Raw genomic sequence first — 27,672 nt, forward strand, 5'->3', positions numbered from 1 at the left:
GAGAAACAATAAGTAAATGTTTATCTTTCAATACCAGCAACAGAGCTTGATACCATTTGACATTTCTCTTTTCTGTCATTTTACATTTGTCATGAGTAATATGCACACATCCTTTGTATGTGTTATAGTCCTGCCCATTGCACTGATTCAAAAGAAAAGTAATTGCTAAACCCTCGCAGACACATTAAATTAAAGCCTGTTTTGAAAAATAGCGCAAGAAAGTACACATATTTGTGTTAAAGTATAGGGAGTAAGAGTAAAATAAATATATACTTATGGTAAATCTAGATAGTATTAGTTCTGGTTTTCTTTCCACCTCTGACATGATATCATTGTGCACAGATGTGATTAAACTCACCTTTCATAGTGCAACAACATCATGACCAGTAAGATTAGAATGAGAGCCCCCACTACAGTCACCACTGGTGTCCACACGTTCATTGAACCATTCAGCCGGTTGGAGTCTATAGAGGAAGACAGACACATGATGGACAATCGTTCAAACTTTGAATAGCAGACGCTTGTTGGAGCAGTTATTTGACATTTACTTGTATATTTCATGGAGGACATTAGGTTTGTAATAAGACTCATCCAAACACTGGTGCATGAGTTGAACTGGACCTGATGAACTGAATAACCACTTAATTTAGGATCTTTAATAGCTGCTAATGCCACCTTTGGTTGGATGATAACTACATCAATCTCAGTTTTCTCAGAACTAAACACCAAGAGCGATGAAGAGCATCTACTGATCTAAAATACACTGCCCGGCCAAAAAAAAAAAGTCACACGTGCAATATTTCACTGCACCACCTTTAGTTTTTGATTAGAGGAGACATTCACTGTGACATCCAGCTGATGCAGTAAGTAGCCTCTCATGTCTTTAATGTCAAAAAGATTGATCAGGATCATCAGGCTTGTGACAGAATGGTTCAGAGAGAATCAGACATCATTTTCATACATGAATTAGCCTCTATAAAGTCCAGACTCTAATTTAGGATGTGATGAAGACTTGTTGCAGCGGTCCAATTCTCCATCATCAAAAATTAGAAGTTAATGCAACTATGGATGGAAAATATTATAAACCTTATTGTGACACTACATAAGCATTATATGGCAAAAAAGAAGTCCCAGTGAATGTCTCCTGTAATCAAAACAAAAGGTGGTGCAGTCAAATATTGCATGTTTGACTTTTTTTTTGGCTGGCCAGTGTATTTAATAACGTTTGATCCACCAATCCTATCAGCACATGTAAATAATTTAAGCAAAATTCTGTTTCTCAGCTTTTCAACATCATCAAATATAACCCATTTGGACATTTCAGACTTCATAGTCTGTGGAAATACTAACATCTTCTAAAACACAGGAGTCAAACAATAAATTAAATGCAATTTTAACAATATTCCTCCTGTTACTAAATGTTTTCTGCATTTGTAGATTCACTCTAATCTGTAAATTGTGTTGATAATAAGATGACACATTATATTGTAGAAATTCTTCATAGTTTAGTTCCAAATTCCAAACAAATTTTTTTAACACTATTATGCCCGTTACCAAATGTTTGTGTAGCATTGTGTGTAATGAGTGTATATGCATAAATAATAAGATGAGGCATCATATTGTTAAAATTGCACTTATTTTTCTTAAATAAGTTCATTTTTTTCAGGTGATTAACATCTTTTTTGTTCGGATAGTTTGTAAATGTAAATATTTTCATAATTTAATGTTTCTCATTGCACTAAAACAGAGAAAAAAACTTGGAGTTTTCATTATTTATAGATTATTATGCTACTATTTTAATGGTTCAGCCAATTTAAGATCAAATTGGACTGAATGTGGCCCCTGAATTAAAATGAGTTTGACACTCCTGTTCTAAAACATCAGTTCACCATTAAAACTCATGCAGTTTGACAAATGGAGCTTGTTTTTATGTTAAGTTAATGATATATTTTGCTGAAAAAGCCACCTTTTCCTCAGTTTTCTCTAATATAATATTCTCTGAATTTACTCTGAGCCTTTGTAAAAATCTACATGATTAGCAAATTAAATATAGGAAAATACTTAGTTTTCAATAAAAAAATACAAAATGTGGAGGAGAATACAATAATAAATGGTGATCAATCACTTTGGAAAGGTTAAATATAGAGAAATATTCATTTGGAAATCACCATAAAAATATCTATGTCTTTCAGGGTTAATAGTTGTTAATAAATATTGAAAAACAGTATAGAAAGATGGATCAAAGTAATGTCAAAGTGTGATGAACCAAATATTTAAAATGCAAAGCTCTGTCATTGACTATTTGAAAGACAATTAGTTGATCTTTGAGGTCAGAGGCACGCAGACCCATAAAATGTTCAAGATTATTGTGCAAAACAACTGAAACAATTAACCAGCTAGCAGCTAGTTAGTTGTTGAGTTTTTTCTTTATCAACTAAATGATAATTGATACTTAATTACAACTCATCTCTTCAGTTACATTTAAGGCTCTGTAAAGTTGTCTCAAACTGTACTATTGTACTTTAATTCTTCGGTTGATGTTTCTGCCTGAAACAATATACAAATTAGTTAAAAGTCTTATAAATACATCCCAGAACCAGAACCATGAACAATATGATCCTCTGTTCCATACTGTATTATGTTTGTTGTGTAATGGTGTGACCTGTGCTGTTGTTGGATCCCCAGACCACTGGCTCACTCCAGTCACTCCACCAATCTGACTCTCCACAGCTGCTATCTATTCTGCTCCGCACTTGTAGCTCGTAGCGAGAATTGCTGGAGGGCAGGTTTATGTAGTAATCCGTCCTCCCTGAACTGACTTTTGAAGTCTGGGCAAAAACAAGTATAAAGCAGAGTATGACAGTAGTTTTTCACACAATGAAATAGAAAGATGAAACAATCAACCTGTTTTTTTGTTTGTTTTTGTTAAATTGCTCACATCCCACTTGTTGTAGTTGATCCTATAGCGAACTTCACTCTCCACACAGTGTGTAATTTGTTTCCATTTGAAGCACAGGTTAGAGTCAGAGTTATTCTGGACTGTCAGGTTTGTTGGTGGATTTAACTTGACTGGAAATCACACAAATCAGAATGTGATCATGACAAGACATAAACAATTTTAACATTCAATCATTGTTGCAGATTACTGTTATGAATTATGCATTCATTAACATTGTAAATACACATACCTTTAGTTTTAAGATCATGTTCCTTTGAAAATCTGTTGTTTCCATGTTCCAGCACAGTGTAAAATGTATCGAACCTTTTGACTCGTAGATTATCACTGGGCTGTTGACATCCAATGTTCATGCCGTTTTTTGTCATATAGTTGGCACACTCAGCCAGTGTGTCAAAATGGAACCTGTATTAAAATCAGGATTTTGTCATTAACATTTAGTTTGAGATTTATTTCTATATTTGAAGTGGACATAACAGTAGGATTTGAACTACAACAACTCCAACAAGTATTAGATGCACTGCATTAAGCACTTGTAGTGAATGTTGATATAAAACATCTGTCCACAGGAGGTTTTCTATGAAAAGAAAGAAAGAAAGAAAGAAAGAAAGAAAGAAAGAAAACTGGTAGATACCAATATTTTATCTCAGTAAAATTTCACATGTGAAAACAGTTTTATTTCTGTTTCAGCCCTAATTTAACACCTCTATTAAATACATAAGAAACACACAAATTGTGTTGTAGTTTCTACTCGGTTAGTAAAGACTTCCACAGTTTTGCTCCTTTAACATAGGAAGCTGATTGTCCAAATGAGGTTTTACAGCTTACAATGCCACAATAAGCACTTGCTGAGTACTGTGTACTAACTCTGTTCAACTGCTGATACTGCAAAATAAATTAATTTAATAAAGAAGCCTGATCACGTAGACACATAAAAATGAGCTTTAGGTCTAAAAATTTATGAAATTTTTTAAGATGAATATGTTTAAGATGTAACCTAATGTTACTGCAGTGGATTTATATATATATATATATATATATATATATATATATATATATATATATAAATATATATATATATATATATATATATATATATATATATATATATATATATATATATATATATATATCGGCTGTCTCCATTTTCTAATCATTAGGCCTACTCTCCTAAATAAAAGCTCAAGTTAAATAAGTCCTGTGATGCATCTTTACTGAAATATTTCATATTCATATGGAGCTACAGAATATTCCAAGACTGTCTGCATCACAAAAGACTCTATCCTGTGAAATCCTTCAGACTTTCCTGTAGGGGTGTCTCCCCTCTCACTCTCAGTGCTCCTCTGCCCTCACTCCTACAGGTCAGTAGGGGTGGTGGGGTGATTAGTGTATTATTCTTATTATCCACTAAATGAAGATCATACATGAATCCGCTCAGCTCACGGTGTGTATCCATGCATGAAGTGAGAAACACAGCTGATGCTCCAGAGGGAAGTCATCCCAGAGGGGAAAAAGAGCGCACACTTATAAACAACCAGGACCCTCACCATGCATTTCAGACTAACTAGCTAGCTAAAAGTAGCAGCGTTCTTTTAGAGCTGGAATATAACTTTTGACCGCATAACAACAAAGGTAAGGCGTCTGTACAGCATGCATCTGGACCCCCCCCCCCCCCCCCCCCCCCCCCCCCCCACACACACACACACACACACACACACACACACACACACACACACACACACACACACACAGGGGCTCTCTCGTACGTGGTGTACAGGGTTTTTAGTGTTCAGGTTTTTAGTTGTCAAACTGGGAGTGCTTGGTTCATGGGACTTTGTGCTGTTAGCTGGGGGCTGAACCTAACTAATATGTGATGAATCCTTCCTTTCTTGAACACCTTCCTCATCTCCTTCCCTGTTCTCCTCCTCACATTCACTGCAGTTCCGCTCTGTGTGCCACCAAGTTACATGGGTACAAGCGAGGCTGCAGGGAAAACGTGGACTGGATTTTCAGTGATGTGGGCGTACTCTATGCGGACAAGTGGAATGGACTGGATAAGGACGCGCTGAAGGGGCTCTGTACCTTACACTGTGAAGTGAAGGGAAACAGATTTATGATCATATTTAACTTAATAATGACAGGTTATAGGATTATTTATTTAAACCCATATTCTGGCCACATTATATTGAATTTGTCTGTACTTTTTTGTAAAAAAAATAAAAATAAAAATAAAAATAAATAAATAAATAAATAAATAAATAAATAAATAAATAAAAATAAATAAAATAAAATAAAATAAAACTATGAAAAAGCACCAAATTATTTACGGGGGCTTAAGAATGATGCCTAATGATGCCATTGATCTATGGAACATTTTATTTTTTTCAATTAGACAGCAGTCAGTGGTCTCTGTAAAATGTCTGAATCTGAATGGTTCTTGATGTAATGACTGATTTGTCTTTAAATGTATTATGCAATGCTATTTTTTTCCCCTAAATACCTTTGAGACAACAGGGACAATGGCAATGGGTCTGTAATTACATAATTACCTCTGCCAAGGAGGTTATGTTTTTGCCAGGGTTTGTTTGTCTGTCTGTCTGTTTGTTTGTCTGTCCGTTAGTGTGCAACATAACTCAAAAAGTTATGGACAGATTTTGATGAAATTTTCAGGGTTTGTTGGAAATGGAATAAGGAAGAAATGGTTAAATTTTGGTGGTGTTCGGGGGTGGGAGGGCCCACGGGGTGGGCCACTGATCAGCCTTGGCGGAGGTCTGCGCTCTCCAAGTGCTTCTAGTTACATGTTAAATCCAGTTCGCTTGACTAAAAAATGTGTCTGATCACAACTGCTTTCCACATTTGAGAGAATGATCTTGTTGTAATTGACAGGTTCATGAGGGGTGTCATTGGTTCTACCAATTGTGAACTGTTGTTGCTTTATCAGTGCAGAATAAAAAATCAGAGAAGTCTTTGGCCTTTGAAGGAGTAACTGTACTCATAATTTCGCTGATTGATATCCTTGATGTGTTTTTGTCTACTGTATGTGATATTTGCTCTGCTAGTTAGTTATTTGCAGGTTCCTGTCGTCCTTCCACAAAGAAGGTACTGAATTCATCTTTGCATTATCATATATGTTGACCATTTTATTTTTAGCTCCTTAAAGGGGTCATATTTTGTCAAACTCACTTTTATTAGTCTTTGGTTCATTTATTTGTGTATTTGTACCCTAATAGTTCAAAAAGTTTGAATTTGAACCCTCCAGGTGCCGCAAAGCTATCTTTATATTCATTCTGGCAAAAATTGAGTGGATTTCCCATACCTGTTTTAATTCCTGGTTAATTTTTTACGTCTATAACTAGTTACATCACCACATTAGCACATATAAGGTCAAGACCTCCGGCAAACATTTCTCTGAGTATGCTATAATTGTTTGTCAGCAGCAGCGGTTGTAGTCCATACTGAAAATATGTCCAAACTTCGAGCTGATTACCTAAAATGTTCAGTTGTTGGTTGTATTATTGAATACAAGTGGCTGAACGGGACAGAGCAGCACAGCCAACAACCTGGAGGGGGTGGGGCATGAAGTGGCTCACATGCATTTAAAGGGCCAGCGCTCAAAATGACCTTTCTGGTGTCTTTAGTCATAAACAGGGTTGAAGATGGACCTGTGGAGTTGAATGAATGAAGAATTCAGACCCAACCATAGCATTTACAGTTTATGTAGACCACAGGGAAATGTTTTAAAATGCATAATTCCATTTCAAAAGCAAAATATTACTCCTTTAATTCTTTGATACTTCTGGGTGTTTGAGTTAAATTGTCCAGATGTTTCCACAGTTTTGATCTGCTGTCTTTGGCTTCAACAATAATTTGGAAAAGTCTATTTTGACCTTGTGCAGCTCACTTATAACTTTGTTTCTTAGACTCGTATATTTGAGATGATCATTATCGATCTGTGTGTCAAGAGGTCTCTGAAGAGTCATGTTTCTTCATTAATTACCAGATGGCGATCTTTATTTAAACCATGGAACTGAAGTCCTTTTAGGACTATTGATCCATGGTGGTCCATGATGGTATTGATTAAACCATTAATGGCTGTCATAAAATTACACAAGCACCTCTGATGCATAAATCTGTGTAAAGTAGAAGCACGATTTTTAGGAGGATGAGAAGAAAATAACAGAAATACACAGAAGAAGACATATTCTCCAAACACTGAATAGAGTAACAGTGAGTTAATGGAATTCCATGAATTAAGTTTGCACAGGGTTAATGTTTCGGGTTGATTTCATTAGAGGTGCAGAAATATCCCCCACACAGTGCCATTTAATACCAAATACAAGTCTGAGCCTTAAGATATTCGACAAATGGAAACATGCTGATGAACAAGTGAACTCCCCCCACACTATGACACAATTATGGTGCTTTAAAAGCATCATATTGTGATGCTGTTCATTTCAATTACTTCACACCTTGCAGGCTCAATATCAAACAGCATTAATTAAAGAATAAAAGTAGGAGCAAGGTAAATGAACATAAGCAAATAAATATAAAACTATTAGTGTGTGAATAGGCTTCAAGCATGAATTACATGAATTGCATATCATATTATAACAAATTTGATACATATATATGAGTTTAATACGAAAAAGTGTGATTACAGTATGATTTTTTTAAATTATGCTTTCCCAAAAAATGTGAAATACCTGAACAATCATGACTGACCTAAAATTTCTTAAGAAAAATAGTGGATACCGCTGAATTATGCCTATTGGTGTCATTTCTTATCCTCTACCCCTTACAACTATGTAATTACTTTTTCTTTCTTTCCTTTTTGATAAACCAGTCTCTTAAAAGATCATATCATACTAACAGAATAAGTCACACTTATTCACAGAAGTAGAATATTACATTAAAAAAGGGTCGCTGGGAGAATAAAAAAAAAAATCACTCATAAAATAGGACTTGTTAAAATTGTTGGAGGTAGGAGCTCTGAGAATATTCTCAGGGGATCGTCAGGAGTCATAAATAGCACACAGTTTTTTTAATGAATGCAGTCACCAGTTACCAACCTGCTGTGGAAAGTGTAATTGACGTCTGGGGTTCCTTGTGCGTTCCAGGTACAGTTAACATAATCCAGATTAATCACCATACAGTCTACATCTATCAGAGACAACAAAGAAGTGTCAGACAGAAAAATAACTGAAAATATAATCTTTATTTCACAAGTTTTGTGTTCAAGCATTGTGTTTGACAGAAATTTGAATTGTGGTTAGAAACATTATCTATATCTCTATGTTTAATATCTCTGCATGCAGATGATACTTTCCTATATGTCACTAGTTTCATTATATCAAATGCTTACTCATCTTCAGTCTGTCTGATTTATAACTGTAATCTTTCAATGAACCTCCAATTTTTCTGTAAAGCACATTTCCTTTGAATACAGATGATCAGTTCTAAATGTTAACCTTTTGTTTTCTTCTCATTCGTACAACACATTCATCTTGAAAATTGGATATCTGCCTGATCACCTCACACATCTTTTCATAGAAACAAGGGAATGAGAATGAAGTAAGATAAGTCTGTTCATCGGAAATATTACAACACAGACCAAAGACTTTAACACATTTTTCTCGGTATTTTAAGATGTACAAGATTTTTTCTCCCATTTACCCAAAATAAGACAACATTCTTACATTACAAGGAGGCAAACATAATTGCACTCTTTAGTTGGTTTAAACAGTCCTGTTGTATTCTAACCTGAAAATGGCCTGAATTTAGGATTTTATTACAAATTGATTTTTATAAAAAATGAAAAATATGTCAGAGTTTAGGTCCACAATCTATTGTCACATAATCTGGGACAAAAATGAGGAGGGACAACCTCAAATGAGAAAAAGTATGGACTGCATGTATAAAATGTCAATTAAAATTTATATTAAATATAAAATATGCAAGTTTTGATGAAATTAATTTAAGAATAATTGAGTTGAAATCATTAAGTAAAAGCAGGTTATGTGACCAGATGACTATAGTCATGATGTGGTATAAAAGCAACAACCAGGAAATGTCTCGTTCTTCAGGAGCAAAGATGGGTGACAGACAGAGGGGTCAAGTAATGAAATACAAATACTTCATTACCTTACTTAAGTAAAAGTTTTAGTTACCTATACTTTACTGGAGTAATTATTTTTCAGCCGACTTTTTACTTCTGCTCCTTACATTTTCACGCAATTATCTGTACTTTCTACTCCTTATATTAAAATTTTTTTTTTACTCCTATTTCATTCTTACAGAAGCGTATTGCATTCACACAAAAAATTAAATTTGGCTCTGTTTTTCTGAATTAACGAGATAATTATCTTGTAATTACGAGAAAAAATAAGTTTAAAAAAAATCGGCGCTGTTTTTCTGAATTTACAAGATACTGTTTTCTGAAAAAAAAATTTTTTTTGCTCTTTTTTTCTGAGTTTATGAGATACTGTTTTCTGGGGAAAAAAAAATTTGCTCTGTTTTTCTGAGTTTACGAGATACTGTTTTCTGAAAAAAATTAAATTCGGCTCTGTTTATCGGTCCCCCCCACTCCCACCCCCAGATAGCTTTCCACCTGGACCTGATGGAAAGCTATCGGGGGTGTGAACCGGTACACCAAGCCGCTCCTCCACGGATCTAGTTCTGAGTAATGCTTTCCATCAGATCTGACAAATAAATTAATACACATTTACACTCTTCTGCTATTTATATTTTCTTTAATGCTGGTGAATGTCATTTTATTTGACTTTATTAATATTAATGCCAACTCCCATTACTGCGTCATGTCCTGTCAGGAAGCCGGGCTACAGGCTCTGAGTGCTGGCTCCTGTCCGGCTTGCACACCGGTGAGCTTGGAGGGCTTGATACGTGCACGAAACAGGGCTTGGAGGTCGGAGCACAGCTTGGTTCTGAGTTCTGTAAACGAAATTAGTTCCATGATCTGTAAACGGAACCGGTTACAAGAGCGGAAAAAACTTCACGCTCCCCTGAAGGCTTTTCAGCGGCACAGGTAGAAGGAGCTCCTGCCTGGATCAGGGACCACTGTCCAACTGACACAGATAAACAGAGCTCAATTTAATTTTTTTCAGGAAACAGTGTCTCGTAAACTCTGAAAAACAGAGCAAATTTATTTATTTATTTTTTTTAGAAAACAGTATCTCATAAACTCAGAAAAACAGAGCAAATTTATTTATTTTTTCAGGAAACAGTATCTCATAAACTCAGAAAAACAGAGCAAATTTATTTATTTTTTCAGGAAACAGTATCTCATAAACTCAGAAAAACAGAGCAATTTTTTTTTTTTTTTTTCAGAAAACAGTATCTCGTAAATTCAGAAAAACAGGCCGATTTTTTAAAAAAATTATTTTTTCTTGTAATTACGAGATAATTATCTCGTTAATTCAGAAAAACAGAGCCAAATTTAATTTTTTGTGTGAATGCAATACGCTTCCATACATTCTGGCTTGTCATCGTTCAAATAAAAAATAACTATTCAGATAAATGGCTCCATCTGGATAGAGTGAATTTGATTGTGGTTGGATGAGAAGTATAAACATATACCATTCCAACACCCTATTGGTTTGTATGTGATCCATCGCACCTGACTTTTTGCATCATTCCAATACTTATATTCAACTAGTCCTCATATCTTCCGCTCCATAAACACATGTTAATGCTCAGTAGTGCACGTATATGGTTCTTTAATACATTTGCATTGGACTAAAATGTGTTTCTTTTCAATGGGCATTTGTGCGGCTGAAACAGCTAGACTAGTGCATTCCATATTTTCACATTAATATTTTTATATAACATTATAGTCATTATGGCCTTTAGAAAAATGTTTTTTGGGGAGGTGGGTAGTGCACTATAGGCCCCTGGTGTGGCCTAAGCTTTTGTCCTAATGGCATTTTTTCCTCTTACATTAATTTTATACTTTAAGTAGTTTTGAAACCAACTACTTTCACACTTTTACTTGAGTAAAAAGCTTGAGTTGATACTTCAACTTCTACAGAAGTCTTTTTAAACCCTAGTATCTATACCAGTAACAAATGTGAATACTTTTGACACCTCTGGAGACAGATGATTTGATTAGATTCTAGATTAGTTTACCATTACTCACATTTAGAATTAGCTCAGCCCTGACCTTTCACATCTGGACCTGACCCATATATAACTTCATTTGTTGTCTAAATATGGTGACTTCTGGCTCCAAAAAGCCAACATGACAGCAACTCAACCTCAAAATGACAGTTCAAATCCACTTCTCATACAGCCTAGAGTTGGAATAAGCCTTCCATTTGGTGTCTAATTGGTGATTGATTAGAGAAATACAAAGTTGTTTTTTTTTTCTCCTGTTCCAGAATTTTCCATAATTAAAACAAAATGAAAAAATATGGAGACAGATAGCAACTGTGATGGGTTGATCTATGAAGAGCAAAGTAATCATATGTAATGTTGTTAGTACACACCAAAATATGGATCACATTGACTTTTTTAAGAAAGTCTGACCTAAACCCAGATTTATATCCATTAGAACAAAGTACAGCATTTCACAAATTTATTCAACTCGAACAGAAAGAGATTTAGGGTCTCTTTCGAACACACACTTACAAAAATATGTTACAAACTGACATAAATCTACATTTTTTTAAAGACTCTTCCACTGTCAAAACACAAAACAAGTTTCTTTTTTGTCTCCTGTGGACTCCTCTAGAGAATTCTTCTGTTGTAATTTGGAAAATTAATGTGGGTCAAAGCAAATGTTTCATAGACACAGATGAAATGGATACCAACATTCAGTCTTTTGCTATTTTCTGCTGTCTGTTGACTGTTGGTTGTGTGGCCTGATTTTCTTCCTTTTTAATAAATGGTTGACTCATTATTGTTTCTTGTTCACAGATCTGTCTTTGAAAGAAATTCAAATTGGAAGTAAAAAATAAAATGTACATGTCTATAGGGCAATAAACTAATGCGCAGTCTGCTCAGACAATGAGGAAATGGCAGAACAATGACGTGAAGGGGAATTTACCCTAGAAAAGTATCTAGGAAGTACACCGTTAATACCTTAAAAATTACTTAAAATGAATTCTAACTCATAAAAGAAAATATTTCTTGTTGGAAATTGTTAAATATAATCATATCTATAGGCAGTTGTTCTATTTCTTTGCCTCATAATCTTGGTTTTATTATTCATGTGAAAAAAAAAAAAAATTACCCATTAAAGATGAAGAATAATTATACCGAAGAACGTTTCTTTAACATATATGACATGATATTGAGTGTACTAGCATTTTATAATATACAGCGCAACAATATAATAAGTTCTACTGAAGCATCTGAGCACACAGTCTAACCGCTAAAACCAATCCATGTGGCAAGTAGTGGATTTTTCTCTAAAAAAATATCAAATTGTCAAACTTTAAATGTTCTTACCAGGACCTCCTTTGGCAAACACGTGTCCACTTAGAAAGAGAATCAGAAACAGTCTAGTTGCCATCGTGGCACAGAAAAACATATAACACCTGTTGTCAGTATCGGCACACACAGGCACTTCTTCATATGAAAACTGACGGGTTGTACGTTTCTGTATTTACTGCTTCCGACTCTACTGGGTTTGCTTCCTGTTAGAGGAAGTTATAGCCTGTAGATAAATGTCATGCATGTCCTTATCATGACGTATGCTTAAATAACGCAGATATTAGAAATTTTTTGATTGAACAGATTAATCCTTCCAGTATTTCACAATATAAACCCCCCCCCCGATATGTGTATGGGGTAAAGGATATTAGATTAAAATACATTTTTATTATTTAGAGTTATAGTGCGGTGATAACTTCAGAAAAAAAATATAAATCATATGCATGCATAGTATTTGTTTCCAATCTCCACAAAAGAATGGATATTATTCTAATGACATATACAAACAGCTGTATCCATATCATTTTCACCTGTAAAGTTATGCTTACAAACTTATAAAGATGATATATCCTTTTCTCAACAGGGACTTGTGTTTATATAGATATATAAAAAAAAAAAGCTGTGATCTTGTCTGACTGATGGAAAAGCTGTTAATTATTTTGTGTGTGACAGATGCTTAACATGTCAAAAACAAAACTCCTAATGTTAAAAAGAAATGAAAAAGGATTATATACCTGTTTTTAGTGAGGCATTGTGTTGAAAAATAAAAGTTGAAATAGCTTTAACCTTATCAGGACTTTAGCCCTCTTTGTTATCATCAGGAAATGAAATGATAAAAAACTAAGCCTTGCATGACAGACAGGACACTTCATATCTGGTATGTTCGACTGTGTATGTGCTGCAGTTGAGTTTTGTGGCTACTGTTTCCTGTCAACCAGTTTGAGCAGGAGCAAACAAGCACTAGCAAACAGCCAAAACTGAACGGACCCCCATTTGGTTGTCATGGATGCCCCCCACATCATCCCCCACCCCCAGTCTGACAACCATGGATGCCCGCACCCCCCCGCTCCCACATTATGACATTGTGGTCACACCTCTGAGTTTGAGTCTGAAATGGTATGTTTTGTGTAGAGTTATAGACTAACCATAAAATGATCTTCACTGAATATTGTAAGTTCCACTCAGTTTGTTTGTTTGGTAAATTGTATTACATTTTATTACATTCATGGTAGAAGCACACTGAAAAACTGCTCAGCTAGAGAAAAACCAAATATTGTTAAATTTCATCAAATTTGCTTGTTTTGAGCCAAAAAAAAATCTACCAATGGGGAAGAAAAAAGGTGTTGGCTAAAATTCTTAAAACTAGAATGTAAACCTAACCACTTTAAGACATTAAAGTTGAGAAAAAAAAAGTCCAAATTATATAGATTTTTTTCTTATTACAAGCAACTAAGCACACTCTGTAAGAAATGCTTCCTTGAAATGAATATTCTGTTTTTGTAATAAGGCTGATTTAAAGAAATTTTTAATTACTTTAAGGATTTACACATTAAGAGTTTCAAGTAAACCTCTAGCCTCCAGTGCCACCCACACTGGTGTATGAATGTTTGGTGGTGGTAGGCGCAAAATGGCAGCCACGCTTCTGTCAGTCTGCCCCAGGGCAGCTGTGGCTACAGATGTAGTTTACTGCCACCAGAGGGAGAATGTCAGAGCGAATGAATAATGGGTCAATAATGTAAAGCGCTTTGGGTGTCTAGAAAGGCGCTATATAAATCCAATCCATCATTATTATTATTATTATTATTATTATTATTATTATTATTATTATTATTTAAAAAAAAAAACCCGATAACATACAACAGGATGTATTTTCTTTAAACCAAATACTTCCTTTCTTGATTGAGCTGGCTTTAAGTATTTCTGTCTCAGCTCTGAGGAAAATTGCTTTGAATAATATGGCATTTCTTCAAAAAAAACATCCCTATTTTTAATCGTTTTATTGAAACAGCTTGAGCTGACTGGATTTTGACACCACTCAAGCATCTTGTTCCTCTGCTGTAAATTCATGTAACCCATTGTTACAGCTTGTTACTTGTGAATATAGTTCAATATAAGCTGAAACACCATATTGAGAAAAATCTCAAGGTATTTTCAATATATTCAATATATTGGTTATATAAGGATTATAAAGATATTTTACTTTTTAGACAAAACATTAGGACAATTTCTCAGAGACAAGGCTTTTTTTCTACACTTCCTTCAGTCCTTTTTTGCAGTGTATAATCAGTAAGTAAAATCATCTGAATAAATGTAGCCTACTTTGAGGATAGTGTAACTTACCAGTGTTTCACATGTGGACTAATAATAAAACAGTAATATTTTTATGTGGGATGTTGCACTTTAAAATCTTAGGAGGAAGCACAAACAAACATAAACTGGTGATCTTACATCTTTCTGTCTACAAGGGTCTAAGGTAAAAAATAAGTAAGTAAATAAATTACCTGCAAATATAATTGGAATAAGTTCATCAAGTTACTTACTGTATATGAACTTTGGAAAATTTGTCAGAAGTATATTACCAGTTATAGAAGCAAGAAACTAGTCCCACATTTTGAACTTGATATGCAATACATACATGTAAGTCTAAATGCATGTGAAATAACTAAACTAAGCAGCTTTTGTTTTAAACTAAAGCGGGAACGGCTTTATTTCAGGGTTAATGGTGCTGCAGAAGATCGGTGAGAAACGGCCTCCAGAAGCAGGTGAAGATGAATCTGTAACCACCGGTGACCTCAGCACTTTCAGGACCCCATACCAGACCCCACACCACGGAGACGCAGGGCTGATAAACAATCACTGGTTAAACACGGGGATAGATTTATGACAGTAGAAGCTACATTAAATGGTCCTCCTATCAATCAGTGGTGCTATTTATGTAGCTCATTTCATACATGGAAGTATATTTCAGTACTTCACAAATGACAGATGAAACAAACTGACCAAAAAAACCCAAAACAAAAGAAAAAAAAAACCTAGAGAAGTGTAAGATAAATGTAGGAAAATATACCATATTAAGTAGGGAACCATGTGTGACAGGAACAGGATGTATTCAAAAAGTGAATTATTAAAATAACTTGTTTGGTCTTATATCAAAGTAGTAAAATCTGATTGTGTGATCTCAGATTTCTATTATAAAGGAAACAAAATATACCCAACCTGTACATCAATCAATCAAATTTATTTTTATACCACCAAATCATAACAAATTATCTCATGATACTTTACATATAGAGCTGATCAAAACAAGACTAAATGAGGCTATTTATTTATTACACAGAGATATGAAATATGACATAAACACAAACAAGGAACAGGATAATGGACAATGACAAGAAATGAAGAGAATGGGTTTATGGTCATGTAAATACTTTTGGAAGATGTAAAAGAATAACAGTGAATCTGGTGTTATGATCGAATTAACATGTCCATGTAGCTGGTTCAGCATGTTTTATTATTACAAGTTTTAATTAAGGTTACCACATCTAAATCCTCATCAAATTCAAACACAAAGTAAAACAAGAAAAGTACTCAGAGAGCGCAGACCTCCACCAAGACAGATCTGCCCCCCCCCCGATCCCCACCAAAATTTAATAATTTCTTCCTTGTGCCAGTATCGACATTTCCTGAAAATTTCATCCAAATCCGTCCCTAACTTTCTGAGTTATCTTGCTAACAAACAAACAAACAAACACGCATGCAGACAAACACACAAAGCAAAGTGATCACAATACCTCCTGGCAGAGGTAAAAAGACATACAGCTGAAACATAAATGTACACGTTACATCAAATATGATACATAATCCAATAATATGTGATGAGCGTCACATTCAGAAATGTGAATACTCTGGATAAAATGTTCAATTACTCCTAAAGATGAATAATATTTGACTAATTACTGATTAAGACTCATTGTAGTTCTATGAAGAAAAAAAAAATTAAATCACAGTTTCTGATACATAGTGATCATTCAGAATGTATACTTGTTAAAAAGGAAAGATATAAGTCGGATGACAAATGAATAAAGTGAACACATGTCATTCTATGATCTTTTCAATATACCAGTAAGTGATTAAGTCATCTGTTATGAACTGTCACAGCATTAGTTTATCTGACCTATATATAACCTATGTTATTCCACAGTGAAAGTCAAATAATGACAGAATTTCTATTTTCATATCATCATTAATTCAACAGAAATGTATCGTTTGTTAGCTACAGCTCTCTGATTTAAGTTATTGCAGTTCCAAGATGATTAAAGTGTTATTTTATATAGATTTAAAAGATGTGAGAGTGTACCACTCTGAGGATGCTGGTAGTTGCAATGACGCCCATGGGTCATGTTTCTGATGGTATTCTTGGGCTCATTTTTTACCTGCATGAAAGAGACTTTTATCAATATTTAAACATGAAATTAAATGAAATATCACAATAAAATATAGCTGTAAGCACAGTCATGGCAGTAATTATTTAACTGTTGAGGAACAAAAATGGGAAGATTGAGCGTTAGGAGCAAGGCATAGATAGGAATTAAACCCTTTGGTTTGGTTGAGATATTTTTATTTTTTTATTCTTATTTAACCTTTATTTAACCAGGAAAAAAAGATCCAATTGAGATTAAGAGCCTCTTTTACAATGGAGTCCTGGCCAAGAGGCAGCATGAAATATAACATATAGTTACAACATACAGTAATTTACAGGACAAGTCAAACTATGAAAAACAAGTGCAAGTCACTGAGTTAGTCTCTAGCACTTTGAATTTGGATTTAAAAGCATTCAAGGAGATCAATTCAGTCAGTTTCCAGTCTTTTAGCGAGATATTCCATGTGCAAGGAGCAGAGTAGACAAATGCCCTTTTACCAGCTCTGTACGGGCGAACGGCACAGACAGGAACAAATGTGATTGCTCCTTTTGTAATCAATCAGAAGAAAATTTATATCATTTGTTTCGGTCTTGTCCCTTCTCAATCATTTTCTGGCAAGATGTCTGTTTTTTTATTTGTCAAAATATTGATTCTGATTTTTCTCTTACTTATGTAAAAACATTGGTTGATATTTTTCCTCATACCCTGCTAACAAATCAGATCAATATTACATCATCAGCCTAATACTATTTTTTTAGCAAAATATCACATTCATAAATCCAAATTCTCCAATCACAAACCTTCCTTTTTAATCTTTAAAATTGAGCTTACTCAATATATTTCAAGTATTCAATATTCTGAAAATTAAAAAAGCTATCAAAACCACTGTTCTATGTAACACTTATGATCTTTGTGTAAACTGATGTATTATTTCTAAGAGCATATTTTGTCCCCTGGCTATGTTCTGTTCTGTTCATGTTGTTCTATCCATATTTTACTGTATTTTTTATATTTCCATTGTATTCTGTATAACAAAAATAAATAAGTAAAATAAAAAAAAATAAAAAAAAAGAGGAACAAATGCTCATTTGATCACAGAAAATAAGAAATAACACTTCTTCTTGTCATTAAACTACAGATATAGGAAGGCAGTAGTCCAAGCATGGCCATGTAAATGAAGATGTGCCAGTGTCCCAGCCTCCTAGTGGACAGGACAGGCCAACCCACTCTGGAATACAACTCACAATGATGTGTCATGGCTTTAGAATTAGTAATAAACCTAAGAGAAGCATGATAAACTGTGTCTACCATGTGAAGATATTTTGAGGATGCATTCATATAATGTAGATCTCCATAATCTAACAAAAAAAAAAAAAGTGGCAGTGACAAGGCACTTTTTTACATCAAAAATCATATAGATGATTTGACACATTTGTGAAAAATATAGAGTGACATACATTCTAATTTTTGTGTCAACATACAAAAACATATTTTCCCAGTTTAGTCGTAAAATATTTGACCATTAATACACAGATCCAGGGTTCTAGTCCTGTCTCTGCCTTATTCGTGTTCTTCAGCAATTATACACGTGCATATTTAGCCTGAGTATTATTGACTATTGCTGCTTGTGGTGGTACTTATCAATTTTTTTTTGATAACCGAATTATTCTCGGTTCATCAAAAGTTTAGTCATTAACTATCACAAACTAAAGCAGATGATCTTTAACATCTATCTGAGAAAATGACCTACTTTTCTGGAAATGATGTTTGCATTAGAATTTACACGGGATTTCATTTAGAGTTTGTAGTTATCGAACATGAACCATTACATTACTTCAGATATTCCATATGAGGACACTAGCCTTCACAGTTTTTGAAGTTGATATTCTTAATGAAATTTATTGCAAATGTTTTTCTCACTCTACTTGTTGTACACTTCAAAAATCCAAATCTTACCAAGATAATGTTCACTTGTTCCATTGGCAGATTTGTTTTGCTTGAATTAAGCAAAAATAAATAAATAAATAAATAAAATGTTGAATTAAAAAAAAAAAAAAAATCAGCCAACGGAACAAGTGAAAATTATCTTGGTAAGATTTCTTGAAATAAGATTTTCAAGATCTACTGTCTGAAAAGAAGTTCTTTTATCTCACTTACAAGTTACTATTTAGGTGATTATGTCTTATTTTAAGTGTGATGAGATATTTTGACTAGAAATGAGAAAAATACACTTGGTAAGATTTTACAGTGTATAATTATGGTTATGTGGCCATTGTACATCTTTAACCCATAAAGATCCAGAGCTACTGTAGTGGCACTTCCCAAATTATTTTTTCTCCATCTTTAACCTTTCTTAAGTGATTTAGCACCATTTGTCCTCTGTATTTGTTTTTTTTTTCCAGTGAAAATCATGTGTTTTCCTATATTTAATTTACTCATCATGTAGATGTTCATAAAAACTCAGTTTAAAGTTGAGGTTCATTATATCAAACAGAGAAAACTGATGAAAAATGGACTTTTTCAGCAAAAACATCAATAACTGAATCTAAAAACAAATGTTTCATCCACTGTCATTGTTCCATGGGTTTTATTGGATAATTAATGTTGTAGAAGATGGAAGCTACGGAGCCTCTGAACGTCCAAATGGATCATATCTGATGACCACGAAAAGATGACAAACTGCATTTTATACCAATTATTTCAACATATTAATAGGTTTAGTGGCACAGACGTTATTAAACATTTTAGATTAGTAGATGATTTTGGTGGCCAGTGGCTGTGTCTTTATGGGTTAAACAAGTTTCTGATTCAAGTGTCCCTCTTCAAAAAAAAATTTAAATCACATGTCAACACCTGTTGTGTTGTTTCCTGCCTAGAAGATGCTTTGGGATCAGTCTGGGCTGATACACCCATTAAATATTCATGATTTTTACTCCAAACAACCACTGAAACAATTACAGACAATGAGCAAATAACTTAAATGTGTTATAAATATTGTGGCATGTTGGAGGAGCAGCTGGGGGAAGTTTCCCAGCATGCATTGGGACAAAGTAGTTTGGGATAGTTGTATGTATTTACAGTGTTCTAAGTTTAGAAGAAGTGTTGTTCTTGTTTGATAGCAGAGTTATGGTGTGTTTTACCCTTTTTGTTACTTGTTTTCTTGTGGAATGATTAAATCTATTAAGTTCATTTTCTTGCACCATGAGCTAAGTTGCTCCTTTGTTTCATAACTCTTTGTAATGGTTTCTCAATAGCATGATAATGAAAGTCCTTAAATTATGCCATCTATATTTGACCAAAGTTACATAAATTGGGTAACTCAGGAAGTTACAAGTTGGTGTATTCTGGAATATAATGGGAGGCTGGAGACTTTCCAAACTTTGGCACAAAAATATCAATTTGAAAAAGATGATTTTTTACATAATCTTCAAATGAGAGACTATTATAAAAGGGGAATACAGGTGGGACACTCCATGGAAGAGAGCGATGTGGTTCAAATCATGACTAAAGCATAAAAAATATAGCAATATTAGGATAATCTCAGCATTATATAAAGCCATAAAAAATCTCGTTAAGTAAACAACTTACTATGTAAAAGTAAAATGGGAAAGAGAATTTGACATAGAAATTGATGATATAGATTGGCTAAACATGTGGAAATTACATCATACAACTACTAGCTCTCGAACATGGAGGGAATTCGCCTGGAAAAACCTTATAAGATTTTTTATTACACCCAAGTTTAAAAGTAATCAGTTGCAGAGGCATCAGGAATGTTGGAGAGAATGCGGGGAGATGGATGTTGACCATTCTCATGTTTTTTGGAAATGTTTAAATCTTTCGGAATATTGGGAAATGATCTACAATATCCTATGTCAAGTATTAGGGTACACAGTTCCAAAGAAACCTGAAATTCTTTATTTGTGCAACTTTGGTGATGGCACTATACGTGAATACGATAAATATTTGGGTAAGGTGATGTTGATAGCTGCAAAAAAATGTATAACTGTAATGTATAAATGTATAAATGTATAAGGAATTGGTGGAAGATGAACATGCCATCAAAGGATCAATGGATAAATACGATCGAGGACATATTTCTAATGGAAAAACTAACACACAGATTGAGACTACAAGAACCACAAATGAACAAAAAGTGGAAAAAAATGGACATTATATAAGCAAAATAATTGATAAGACTGTGCTACCCAGATTTATTCATGTTGTTGTGCTATCTTTTTGTTGTTGTTCTTTTAAAACTAATAAAATACAAGTTACCAAAAAAAAAAAAAATTAAATTAAATAAAACTTCCTGAATGCCTGAACTTCTCACCTAATTGCTACAATAAATTGTTAACAGACCAGTGCCATAAATTGAACCCATATGAGCTGTTCCATGTATTTTTTGGATGTATTGTTACCTTGCCTCTTGTTGGATTCCCAGACCACTGGCTCACTCCAGTCACTCCACCACAGCGACTGTCCACAGCTGGCATCTATTCTGCTACGCACTTGTAGCTCAGAGCATGAATCACTGGACAGCAAGTTGATACAGAAATTCCTCTTACCTGGGTTTACTATGGAAGTCTGTGGAAAAGAATTCATATATGAAGGGATAACGATGTGGCACAGTGTGAAATAAGGGATAAAAGATTTAGAAAAGTCTGTGGAAAGTACAGCACAAATGAAGGTATGATGGGATTAAATGATGAAAATGAATTGTCACAATGAAAAAGAAGGATAAAAAAAATTATAAATAAATATTTTCTTCCTTAACCCATAAAGTCCCAAACATCCACTGGCAAACAAAATTATCTACTGATCTAGAATATTTAATACCTGTTGATCCACTAATCCTATTAATACATGTAAATAATTGTTTGAAAATGTATGGTCATCAAATATGACCTATTTAGACGTTAAGAGTCTCTTAGGTGAACGTGGAAACACCGTCATCTTCTACAACATTGATTCACCAGTAAAATTCATGGAGTTTGATCAGTGACAGTGGACGGAGACCCTTGTTTTATGATGAGTTAATATCTTTGCTGAAGAAGTTACTTTTTCCTCAGTTTTCTCTGTTTTGATGTAATAACCTTTGAATTTTCTGTGAGTTTTTATGAACATCTAAATTAAATATAGGAAATTAAATAAAGGAAAATACATGATTTATAGTGAAAAATGCAAAAGACAGAGGATAATATTATAATAAATAATGATAAATCACTTAAATAGTGTCATGTCTGCTCCCAGACTGTGTCTGTCTTTTCTGTTTTGTCTGTCATTTCCTGTTTTATTTTGTTAAGTTTCCCTCATGTGTCATGTCTGGTGTCTTTACTTCCCCTCCTTGATTGTTTCACCTGCTCCTGATTACCTGACTCCTCCCTGATTATCTCCACCTGTGTCCTATTGTCTTCCCGCCCTCTTGTGTATTTAAACCCTGTGTTTTCCCCTGTTCCTTTGCCAGTTTGTGTTCTACCTTTGTGTGCTCACTTACCAGCGTTTTTGGATACCTGTCAGTCTGTCTGCCCGTTTTGCCTTCCGACCACCGATTCTGCCTGTTCCTTGTCTGCCTGCTCGTCTGGTTCTGACCTGGTTCGTACATCGACTTCTGATTCTGCCTATTCCCTGACTACCTCAGCCTCCAACGTGTTACCTTGTGTTTTGACCCTCGCCTGGACCTTGACCGTGAGTAGCCTTTCCCTCATGTCCCGTTGCCTCCTGAATTGCCCTCCTGTGTATGACCTGGCTTGTTTTTTGACTATCCTCTGTTTTGCCCTAGTCGGGGTGTTGACGGGAATCCTCCGGCTCGGCCGTGCTGACCATCCATATTCCCCGCTCACAGCCCGGACGAAGAGTCCAGTATCACATGCCTTCATAGACGTGTTAACTATTTTGTGCTGTGTTTTTCCTACTGTGATTGTGTTTAATAAACACTCTCAATTGGTCATCTGTGTTCTGGTCTTGCATTTGGGTTCAGCCTTTGTACTAGTCCCATTACAAATAGGTTAAATAGAAAGAAACATTAATTTGGGAACTGACAGAAAAATAACACTGGGTCTTGATGGGTTAAAATCACTCACCATCCACTCGCTGTTGTTGTTCATCCTATATCGAACTTCACTCTCCGCACAGCGTGACATTTTGTTCCATTCGAAGCACAGGTTAGAGTCTGAGTTATTCTGGACTGTCAGGTTTGTTGGTGGATTTAACTTGACTGGAAATCACACGAATCAGAATGGGATCATGACAAGACATAAACAATTTTTAACATCCAATCATTGTTGCAGATTACTGTTATGAATTATGCATTCATTAACACTGTAAATATACATACTTTTAGTTCTAAGATCATGTTCCTTTGAAATTCTGTCGTTTTCATATTCCAGCACAGTGTAAAATGTACTGAACCTTCTGAGAAGTAGATCATCACTGGGCTGTTGACATCCAATTTTCATGCCCTTCTCTGTCATATAGTTGGCACACTCAGCCAGTGCGTCAAACTGGAACCTGTATTAAAATCAGGATTTTGTCATTAACATTTAGTTTGAGATTTATTTCTATATTTGAAGTGGACATAACAGTAGGATTTGAACTACAACAACTCCAACAAGTATTAGATGCACTGCATTAAGCACTTGTAGTGAATCGTTGATATTAAACATCTGTCCACAGGAGGTTTTTTATGAAAAGAGAAGAAAAAGAAAGAAAGAAAGAAAGAAAGAAAGAAAACTGGTAGATACCAATATTTTATCTCAGTAAAATTTCACATGTGAAAACAGTTTTATTTCTGTTTCAGCCCTAATTTAACACCTCTATTAAATACATAAAAAACACACAAATTGTGTTGTATTTTCTACTCGGTTAGTAAAGACTTCCACAGTTTTGCTCCTTTAACATAGGAAGCTGATTGTCCAAATGAGGTTTTACACCTTACAACGCCACAATAAGCACTTGCTGAGTCCTGTGTACTAACTCTGTTCAACTGCTGATACTGCAAAATACATTATTTTAATAAAGAAGGAGCCTGATGACGTAGGCACATAAAAAGGAGCTTTAGGTCTAAAAATGTATGAAATATCTAAGATGAATGTGTCTACGATGTAACCTGATGTTACTGCAGTGGATTTTTGCACAGAATTTCTAATTGAATTGTCTGATGGTACAATAATTTGACAGGTTTTAAGGGTGATTGGGGGATTGTGACCAGGAAGTGACAGAGTGTGACAGATGTGAGAATATCATCCAATGCAAATAAAGCTGCGCAGCACTGAAAGACAGATACTCTCTGATAAATCTAAAGAGATCAAAATTTTATTTATCAAAATGGAGGCATGCATCAAAGATGATTCCTGGAAGGAATTCTGTCGCTATCCAACAAACGCGGAAGTCAGAAGAAGACAGACCCTTTCGTCATCGACTGTTCTGTTCATTTGTCTACAATAGTGGCAAAACAGGCACCACTATTCTATCTGTCAGCCTGTTTGAGGCAAAGTGAAGAAGAGCGACCTTCATTATCCCTGATATATCACTAAGTGGTTCAGTCGATAAGGTGAGCCTGTGCCGCACGGATCTGAGGCTTTTTCAGGAGACAACAAGAGCGCAGTCTATGGTCTCATGGTGATTAGGTCACTTCCGTTGTCAGAAAGGTGATTAGGTCACATCCGGTCTCGGGCACGGATTGCATTCACATGGCAACATACCACGCTGGAGTCTGGGCAGTCCATACCCAGGACTACCTTCTGAGCTGGACTCAAGTTCGGTACTCGAGCACGGAACGTTTGCTTTCACATGGATAAAAGTAATAGGACTTTGAGGTCCAGCGTACTCGGATATGGACTTGAATATGCTGTGTGAAAACCAGGCATGCAGGTGGCGCTGGGTGCGGGGAGGGGGGGGGGCGTGCATGTCCCCCTCCAGATTTATAGTGACCTGATCTGCACCCCCCCCCCAAATTGATCAGTTTACAATACTCTTATTCAAGAAGGTGGAAGGCTGGAGCCTGGAGCAGATCCTTGCTGAGGTGGGAAAGCAAGGTGTTCAATTTTCCTCAGAATCCTTGGTTAATAACACTGCATAACTGATCCATTAACATCCTAGGGTTTGTTCTGCCTTATATGCCTACGACTAATGGTGCATTGGTCCATTTTACACATTCACATGAAGGGGTAGGGGTGTCCCAACTCTCAATGAGTCGGAGGGGAGGGGCTAAGGGGGAGAACTGTATGGCCCTTGAAACAGAAATTTTCCAGGACCACATTGCAAACGGAGGGGTACGAGAAGTCTCCCATAATTCTGTTCAAATCATCAGCAAAATGGAGGTAAACACAGCAAAAAAGTGCAGCAGTGTGATGAAAGAAACACAAATGTACGTATTTTCCTCACAAACTACTTAATGTTTTTGATCGACTGTTTAATGCCGTTTTAATGTGTTATAGATCGCATTTCTGCGGTTTGTGGTTGATAGACACAAAAAGATGACCAAAGCCCATGGAGCAGAGATGGGTACAGCTGCTGACGGTGTGGTGAATTCTTTCACAAAGTTGTTGCATCTGTTTATAGCGACATCGATGACTGCTGATGACATAACAGGTCTGGAAGGGTTGTCCCATTTCATAGGGGAATGTTTCAACCCCTACCTCTGGCAAATCTGTTTCAAGAGGTAGTGCCAAGCGCAAGGGCCAAGGGGTAGGGGTCAGGGGGAGGGCCAAGGGGTGAATTGGGATTGGGCCACAGTGTTTGTGAATACTGCTGCAGCTCAGCTGGAATCCCCGTCCTAATGGTTAGGAGATGTTTGAAATAGTTAACACAACTGGCCATGCAGTGGATATTTTATGACTGAAGTGACCGATTACCAACCTGCTGTAGAAGGTATAATTGACATCTGGGGTCCAATGTGTTTTCCAGCTACACTCAATGTATTGTAGATCAATCACCAAACAGTCTACATCTGTCAGAGACAAAACACTTGAGATCAACACATTGGTTTCACGTAGAATGCTCCTCATACAGGTGGGAGGTGGATATTGTACACAGCTTTTACACAGAATGTTTTGTCTTATCGACCATAAAATATGACCTGACTTTTTAGACATGACTTAAGTGCCTCTCAAACCAATGACAAAGAAACATCTGAGGTCACATTATTAGCTCCGCCTAGAAACGGCAGAGGTTATGTTTTCATTGGGGTTTGTGTGTTTGTCTCTTAGCAAGATAACTCAAAAAATTATGGATGGATTTTGATGAAATTTTCAGGAAATGTTGATACTGGCACAAGGAACAAATTATTACATTTTGGTGGTGAAGGGTGAGGGGGTTGACTGATCTGCCTTGGCGGAGGTCTGCGTTCTCAGAGTGCTTTTCTAGTTTTCATTATTTTCTACGTTGCAGATAAACACTGATGCATCAAAACTATTTTATGTGGAAAAAAGTGTCAGACTAGAATATGTTTTATATTTTAGATTCATCGAAGTAGACACATTTTTCCTTGACAACAGCTTGTCACGCTCTTAGCGTTCACTTTGTCAGATTGATGATGTTGCAACCTGGATTGGTGACTACATCGAGTGACAAGATTTTCTCGTCAAGAGATAATTCATGGAATTTCTTGATTTTTTATTGCATTTGAGACCATTAGCTGTGTTGTACAGTCTGTTGTCAACTACTGTTCTAATCCATTTTATGGCAAGAACCACTCAGCTCAGTGAAGAGAAATGATAGTCCGTCAAGTTTTTTTTGCAATTTAATGCATAATATATAAAAACTTATACACGTTTAAAAAATGAAAACAAGAAATGAGAAACATTTAGTAGTTTAAGAACAAAGGGGAATTCCTGTGTTCATTTTGATATCTTTATATAAAATCTGACCCGAATAAAGATACTTACTCCCAGCAGTTTCCAAACCTTTTGGGTTCCAGTTTTAAAATATGTGAATTTCTCCATGAAAACAGGATTGGGTTTTTAGTACATTGTATAAAATGTCCCACTTTTCTGGAAATTATGTTTGCGTGAGAATTTGCACAGTCTTAAGTCTGTAATTATGGCACATAACCCAAATGATAAACCATTAAGGTTGTTCAAGCTTCTCTCTTCAAAACAGACTTAAATCACAAATAAAAGGATGGATACATTGTCTACAGCAAAGGGTGGTAAACTAATGTGCAACATGCTCACTCAGACACAGTCAGGGACAGGCAGCACACTGATATTAAAAGCAGTTAAGACCCAAAATGTAAAAAATCAATCCTATATAATTATATTGTCATTTTAAGACTTAAATTTGATTCTAGTAAATAAACAGGTGATTTGTTATGTTAAATAGTGTCCTATCTGAAAGCAAAGATTCTGTTTCAGTGCATCTGAATCTTAACTTTAATTTTAGGTGAGTCAAAAGTCTACTAGCTATTCATTATTCAGTTAAAGTAGGCAAATATCAGAGTTTTTTTTTTTTTTTATTTTAAAAAAAAGCTGAATTGTTTGGCTACAAATATTCTTACCGGTAGATTTGTTGGCAAATGCGTGTCCCAGTAGACAGAGGATCAGAAGCAGGCTAGTTGCCATCATGGTGTCGGGGCCTTGATTTTACGGTGAGAATGACAGAAGCACAATAATCCTGTAGATTTATAAAATTTATTACAAAATGATGTTTCAATTTGAAGCGAACAACCAACAATAATCAGCAATGATCAATACAGATTCAGAGACAAAATCTCGCAGTCTGCAAACAGGGCGCAGTCTGCTAAGACTAGACACAGACAACTAAAAGCAAAGATCCTTTATACTGTGTAAGCCTCAAAGGTATGTTTACCTAAGTTGCATACCATGTCCCCACAATATCTGGTTT

General features: G+C 35.2%; 1 protein-coding gene across 3 annotated transcripts in view; it reads right to left on the reverse strand.

Moving 5' to 3' along the window:
* il2rga (interleukin 2 receptor, gamma a) overlaps positions 1-27,389 on the reverse strand; it is a 29,333-nt gene extending 1,944 nt beyond the window's left edge. For 2 of the 3 annotated variants that reach the window (XM_030155059.1, XM_030155060.1), the window contains exons 1-6: positions 12,422-12,581; positions 8,026-8,116; positions 3,189-3,361; positions 2,939-3,069; positions 2,663-2,828; positions 359-464 (exon numbers count right to left, since the gene is read on the reverse strand). In XM_030155059.1, coding sequence (XP_030010919.1) covers positions 359-464; positions 2,663-2,828; positions 2,939-3,069; positions 3,189-3,361; positions 8,026-8,116; positions 12,422-12,503 — 749 coding nt within the window. In that variant the 5' untranslated portion in view covers positions 12,504-12,581. Of the gene's footprint in view, positions 1-358; positions 465-2,662; positions 2,829-2,938; positions 3,070-3,188; positions 3,362-8,025; positions 8,117-12,421; positions 12,582-27,325 lie in introns of those variants that run through there. The other variant, XM_030155061.1, reaches the window with a different exon arrangement.
* Positions 27,390-27,672: the final 283 nt, after the last annotated feature.

Source organism: Sphaeramia orbicularis, chromosome 14 (genome assembly GCF_902148855.1).
Source record: "Sphaeramia orbicularis chromosome 14, fSphaOr1.1, whole genome shotgun sequence".
Taxonomy (NCBI): Eukaryota; Metazoa; Chordata; class Actinopteri; order Kurtiformes; family Apogonidae; genus Sphaeramia; species Sphaeramia orbicularis.